The 7,251-nt window shown below is 37.8% G+C and overlaps 1 protein-coding gene across 1 annotated transcript in view; it reads right to left on the bottom strand.

Moving 5' to 3' along the window:
• Window positions 1-4,992: 4,992 nt before the first annotated feature.
• The window catches only part of SLC30A9 (solute carrier family 30 member 9), an 84,500-nt gene continuing 82,241 nt past the window's right edge, over window positions 4,993-7,251 (bottom strand). Inside the window, exon 18 of the mRNA XM_060655147.3 lies at window positions 4,993-6,417. Within this exon, the coding sequence (XP_060511130.1) occupies window positions 6,373-6,417 (45 nt within the window). The 3' untranslated portion in view covers window positions 4,993-6,372. The remainder of the gene's footprint in view (window positions 6,418-7,251) is intronic.

The following is a 7,251-nucleotide window of genomic DNA, read 5'->3' as shown; positions in this document are numbered from 1 at the left end:
CTGTGTAGAACAGAGGAAATATATGCTATAAACTTGTACGTATATATGTATGTTTGTGTCCATATACACACCAAACATCTGTAAGAATACATCATAAGTTTGTAGTATTAGTTGCCTCTGGGAAAGGAAAATGGGTAAGTAGGGGTCACAGTTGGAAGCGAGAATGTTCCCTGTATATGTTTGAACATCCTTAATTTTAAACACTTTTAAAGTTTAAGAGAGAAAGAGAGAGAGCGCACAGGCATGTGAGTGTGCAAGGGGTACAGACAGGGAGAGAATCCCAAGCAGTGCAGAGCCCATGCAGGGCTCCATCTCACAAACCGTGAGATCATGACTTGAAATCAAGAGTTGGACACTTAACTGATTGAGCCACCCAGGCGCCCCTGAACCTTCTTAAATTTTGTATCATATAAATGGCTTATCTATTCAAATACAATTTTAGGGTGTTTTTTAAATTTTTGATTAATGCTAATCTACATACCTTTCCCTAAATATCTTTCCTGTATGGTTCCAATCGATGGCTGACAGTTGAACTAAGTATTATTACCTTCTGGGTAGGTCTCTAAGATGGCCTATAAGTAATATTTGAAAATATATCCCCTTAAGGGGCTTAAGATTGTCTCTCTCTCTCTCTCTCTCCCTCTGTCCCTTTCCCCCCTCCTCTCCCATGTGCACTGTCTCTAAAAAATGAAATTAATTTTTTAAATATTTTTGAGAGAGAGAGAGAGAGAGAGAGGCAGAGAGAGAGGGACACACAGAAGCAGGCTCCAGGCTCCGAGCTGTCAGCACAGAGACCTACGTGGGGCTCGAACCCACAGACAGTGAGATCATGACCTGAGCCGAAGTCGGACGCCTAACCAACCAAGACACCCAGATGCCCCTCTAAGAAATAAAATAAAGGGGCGCCTGGGTGGCTCAGTCGGTTAGGCGTCCAACTTTGGCTCCATGATCTTGTGGTTTGTGAGTTCAAGCCCCATGTCAGCTCTGTGCTGACAGGTCAGAGCCTGGAGCCTGCTTCGGATTCTGTCTCCTCTTTCTGCCCCTCCCATGCTCATGCTCTGTCTCTCAATAATAGATAAACGTCAAATAAAAAAATAAGTAAGTAATCTCAGCAGTGACAGCCAATTCTTCAGCTTCTGTAAAATGTCAATGTTCCACCCCAACCCCACCTCACTGATCCCCCTGTTCCAAGCAGTCCAAATTAGACGTGGCTTGTTCTGACTCCTATTACCTCATTGGCTTATTTTATAATAAAATGATTGTTTTGCTTCTGCTTTCTATACAGTGCTACTCCTCTTGGGTTCATCTGCTCACCAGTGACTTGTAAAGAGCCAAATTTTGAGTTCAAATTCGACCTCTGACCTTTACCAGCTGCATACCCTCAGACATTACAGATCTAACTGGATCTCAGTTTCCTCATCTGCAGCTCTACTTCACTGGCTCTTTGTAATGATTAGATGGCTTAATACATGTATAATGGTACCTGATATTAAAGAACTCAAAGTATCCTTTGATAGCTATCATAATACCAAACATGTTTTAAGTCTATTTTAAAGCCTCTACAAGCCCTTAAAGATACAGATACAATTCTTCATTTTGCTATGCAAATTCTGAATTATTGTGTTTCTATTTTTAATAAATTTTGATTTTGGGGAGGGAAATATGCCCTTCAAAATACATTACTTTCAGTATTACTTTGGTTTAGTTTCTTGTGAAAAAGAAAATAGTCCGAATTCCTACATTAGGATTAGCATGGAATTCAACATGGACCCCAGTGCGGGCTGGCTCTAGGCTGCAGCTTTTGGTGTTTTTGTGTTTTGTATTTTTTCCTCTAAATATGTTATATAGACACTTCTCAAAAGAAAGAACCTAGTTAACATGTTTATATAATCTAGTTTTGTCAAAATGGAATGATACTATGTACCAATAAGGGATAGAACTTTTTGGGTTTGTGCTTTATCAAACACATAATATCCTAACAGTATATTAACAGCAGTTCTCTTCGAGGCGCCTGGGGGGGGGTTCCGTTGGTTAAGCATCTGACTTCAGCTCAGGTTATGATCTCACGGTTTGTGAGTTTGAATCCCGCATCAGTCTCTGCACAAGTGCAGAGCCTGCATGGGATTCTCTCTCCCCAGCCCCCCTCTTTATCTGCTCTTCCCCCACTTATGCACGCTCTCTTTCTAAATAAATAAACTTATAAAACTAAGTTTTCTTTACGCTGAAAAATGATTATAAAATGATTTAAGAGTTGTTACACTTTAGTTTTGTAAAACCAGGAAATTTACAAACTAACAAGCATACTCAATGATTAATAAATTGTTCAAAAATGCAGGCATTTAAAAAATTTATTTTTGAGAGAGAGAGCCACCCAGGCACCAATATGTAGGCATTTTTAAGGTAAAATATATCAGTCTACACTTTGCAATTTAGTTCTTACTACAGGAGGTAAAAAAGGATTTATGTTGACAAAAACATTTATTTATCAGGAGAAAAAAATCCGAAACTAGTAAGTGAACTGCTCTTACTTGCCATGTGACATTTGTTAGGGAAAAAGCATCCTGAGGGACCAGGACCATCTTAATCTGCCAGCAAAATCAGACGAAATACAATAGAAACAAAAATTTTCTTTTCCATAAAACCAAGTCTAGGGATGCTAGTAAACTTAGTGCAAATATAAAGGCTGCCAGAACCATCTTCCATATAAATGCCTTCCAAATTTCCATTTCAGACACAGGGATGAGGGATTTAGGGGAGACAATCTTTGAATCAACATTTTACCTTCAATTCTTTGCTTCACTGACTTCTGACAGTTTGGCAAATTAGGGGTCATCACATTTAGAAGAGATGCCAAAGCCTGACAAATGGAATCTAAGAAAGACAGTATAAATTCTAAATGCCTGTGTAATTTTCTGTAGTTCCCAGCATTCTACCTCAAAAAGTCATCAGATTTAAAACTTAAGTCATTTCCTTTAGATGGTACAATTTTAGCAAAAAGCTTTTTTCAAATTATGGGATAATTAAGGTAACACTAAAATTCATATACCCAAAATTCAAGTCTTACGCCATTTTGTTATTCTGGGTTACTTGGTGTGTGAGTAGGAAGATGTATGGCAGAGATTAACTTTGTTTTTGAAAAAAATTTGAAAAATTTCCAATCTAATCCTATCTCAGTTTCTTCAGTACATGTTCACAAATCTCCGTCCTTGGAATTAGGTATTATTATTGGCCACCAAGATGGCCACTTAAAAATCAGTTTCCATCCCTCATGCTCCCACTGCCCTGGTCTAAAAAATGTGCCACCTTACCTAGTTTGGTGCCTGCTATTTACAGGTGATTAGAGATCCACTCTCAGCCGGAGCTGAAAACAAGCAATCTTCACCTTTGAGTTCCTAAATGCAGCTTAATACAAGTAGGAGTCCCAGGTCCATGACTGCCCTCTTCACTGTCCAACGTTACTTTCGCAATCATTCTACCACAGAAGCTATTTCCCTTGAATACACTGAGATTTACATGCTTAAATATTCAAATGGTATGCATCAGGTCAGGACTCAAAAGTATTAATTTGGAAAACACAGAAACAAGAAACCTGAACTTGATATTCTATTTATTTATTTAATTTATTTATGAAAGGAAGAGAAACAGAGCACGAACAGGGGAGGGGCAGAGAGAGTAGGAGACGCAGAAACCGAAGCAGGCTCCAGGCTCTGAGCTGTCAGCACAGAGCCTGACGCAGGGCTCGAACTCAGACCCCGCGAGATCATGACCTGAACTGAAGTCAGACGCTTAACTGACTGAGCCACCCAGGCGCCCCTATTTATAAGTTTGTTTTTATTTATTTTGAGAGGAGATACAGAGCAAGTGGGGGAGGGGCAGGGGGAGAGGGAGACAGAATCTCAAGCAGGCTCTGCACCATCACGCAGAGCCCGAGGGGGTCAAGCTCAGGAACCAGGAGATATGACCTGAGCCGAGGTCAAGAGTCCATGCTTAACCGACTGAGCCACCCAGGTGCCCCTTGTCTTATTTTTAAAGGCCCAGGGGCTCCTAGCTGGCTCAGTTAAGTGTCTGACTTTGGCTTAGGTCATGAGCTCACAGTTTGTGAGTTTGAGCCCCACACTGGGCTCACTGCTGTCAGCACAGAGCCCACTTCAGATCCTCAGTCTCCCTATCTCTCTGCCCTTCCCCACTCTCTCTCATGCACTCTCTTTCAAAAAAAAAAAGAAAAGAAAAGAAAAAGGTCCAAATTCCCTGGTTTTAAAATTCAAATCTGACTCTAGTTTAAAAGGAAAAAAAAAAAAAAAGCAGTGATAGCATACATTTCCTGATTCCATAGAAATACTCAAATTCATAGATAATGCTGTACTTCTTTATGTCAAATTTTGTTAAACAAACTTTACAAGATCAGTGCAGAACAGAGCTGGAAAGAAATGACAGAAACAGAAGCCTTCAATTATTATTTAAGAATAGGTATGATCTCAGTCAAAATCAGATTAGAAAACTCAAGGAAATATCCGGCATTGGCTTCTTTTAGGGAATCCTTAAAAAACCTACCATTTGGAATAACTTCTGTATCCCAACTTTGACATTCTTTCCTAAATGAATTCATTATTCCTATTTTTGCTATGTGGAATTTTTCAGAGTAATTTTCCTAGGAGGAAATTGGATATAATCACGTACCTTCCCATATGGCAGTGACATGGGACTAACAAATGGCAAGTGGGAAGGGGAGAGAAGATATAAACAGTATAGAGTGAAGTATAAGGAGTAAAACACAGTTAAAAAAAAAAAAGGAAGAATTTGCGACCATAAGAACCAGAATCAAATTGTGTGTGTGTAACAATTTTATATCTTCAAAAATAAAACTGGAATGTTATTTCACTTAAAATGTACAATACGCAAAATGCTCTGCAAAGGTAAAAAAAATGTACACCAACATAAATTTTCATGATTTTCTAATACATGACACTTTTGGATCAAAAAACTACCATTACAAACCCTTTAATCAAATGTTTATTTTTTGTTTCCAGCATTACAATCTGCTGTGATTCATAAACTTCCATCTAAGTTAAGTTTTTAGCCACTGACCTCATACAAGTAGTTAGGTTCTTACATCAACCACCCACTTATCCAGCAAAGAATCACCCAGCTACAACTCTTGCATGGACAATGCTCACTACCACCCTGAACAACTTAAAGTGCATGAGTTATTTTGATGAATGGAGACACAGCTGTAGTTTTGCACTAAATTTTTCATTACTGAATTGTATGTTTTTTCACCTTGGTACCTTATCACTAGAAAGCTACTTACTTACATAATGTTTTAACCATATATTATGATAAATGCCCATTTATAACTGTAAGAAACTCATGTTACAGACACACTATTGACTATGATATTATACAAAATCATGGCCACAAGTTTCCGCATAAGAGATTTACTTCTCTTTCTCTTAAAGCAAGAAATATCTCACAGTTCAGATTTACATGAGTAGTGCCTTTTAAAATAAATTAAAAATAAAATGCTGTCCCGTCTGTAAAATTATAAATATTTCTAGTCCATTTTACAGAATTTTAAAATGCTTATAAATGCATTACCGCCTAGTAAATACACATTATGGCACTGAAGCCAGTTAAAAAACAAAAAAAACCCCCAGCCATCAAACTGGCCTATGGAAACATCCCGGGTTATTCTGTATCTCCTACACTGGAAAAATTAAACTAAATAAAGAAAAAAGTAAAGGAGAGATAAGAAATTTACAAAATGGCAACTACTACAACCTAAAAGGTGGACTGAAATGTCCTCCTTCGATTCAGTAACTAAGCCGTTTCTGGAATGAACATTTATGGATAACTAGGATAGGAGAGTGTTCCTCTTAATGCTCAGGGCAGAATCATGTAGAAATAATTTCCACATTCTGTAAGGAAAAAACAGAGTGACTATTTAAAAACTAAATTTAACCAGAACGTTCAAGATTGGCAGGTTCTGATGGAGTGACATCTTCAAAGGTAACAAAATTAAAACTCATAATCCTATGGATGATGCTTATTTTTACAAATGTGAAGAAAGGAAACATGATCGCAAGATACAATATACCCTGACAGAGTAAAATGAAAAATTATGAACAATTTAAGTAACTAAAATGTTCTCTATTGAAACATAAAAACATGATTTCCAAATTGATTCAACTTGTAATAGGTCCCTTACAAGGATGAAGTAGTCATTCTGTAGATGCTGAACTGCCCTTCACATTAAATACTTCCTCCATCTTCAAAAAAACAGCTTCTGAATGGCCCTGACGCCTTCAGTACAGGAGAGCAGGCTCGCGGACTTGTTTCCAAGGCTTTCCTCCAAAGAGATTCATTCAATAAAATCTATAATATCTCCAAATCTACATGTCGAACTTCAGGATTTCGTTTCTGGAAGGAAAAATCACCACCACATTATTCATAGCAAAACTGAATTTTGTTTCCTTTTATTCCGTTAGATCACTAAAGCCACTGACAACATTTGGTCAAACGACTTCAGTGTAGCATATTAGCAAGATAAAAATCAATAGATGAATACTACACACTATAAACAATATGGTAAGTAGCCCCATCTCCCTGAGTTTGTCCAAATGTTCGTTAATACATTAATGCATGAAGAACCTAGTATGTGCCAAGCATTGCAAAGCACTGTAAATACACTCGTTTGTGGTGAAAAGAAAATCACTGTAAAACAGTAACAATCCGAAGAAATAAACTGACATTCACTTATTTTATATATTTTAGCAACACCCCATATAGTCTTGTGGCAGACACTGTGCTAAATAGTGGAGCTGGAACTATGATTATTAGTAAGTCTGTTCTTGACCTTGAGGGGACTCAGTTTAGCCAGCAAGACCAGTGTATCAGTAACCATCTACAAGTGAAAGCATTGCGGCTAATAAAAATAGCAGTTAACATTTAATAAGCAGTCACCCTTATGTCAAGTACCATGCTAAGTAAGGGGCTTCACGTGCATGTGTGTTTTAAAATCCTCATAACTCAATTATTTCCATTTTATATATGGGAAAATTGAAGTTTGAAGAAATTAACTAACCTACCTACGTTATGAGCTACTAAGTGATGAAGCCAGGATACATTCTGGACCTCAAGCTCCTAACTATTACAATGAATGCACTGAAACGCTAACTCAGGGAACAAAACCGCCAGATCTATTACTTTAACTCACGAGATTAAGACTTCACTGAGAGTATTAAGACTTCACTG

The sequence above is a fragment of the Panthera onca genome, chromosome B1 (genome assembly GCF_046562875.1).
Source record: "Panthera onca isolate mPanOnc1 chromosome B1, mPanOnc1 haplotype 2, whole genome shotgun sequence".
NCBI lineage: Eukaryota > Metazoa > Chordata > Mammalia > Carnivora > Felidae > Panthera > Panthera onca.
Note: the sequence above shows the minus strand (reverse complement) of the source record. Positions and strands in the feature narration are given on the sequence as shown.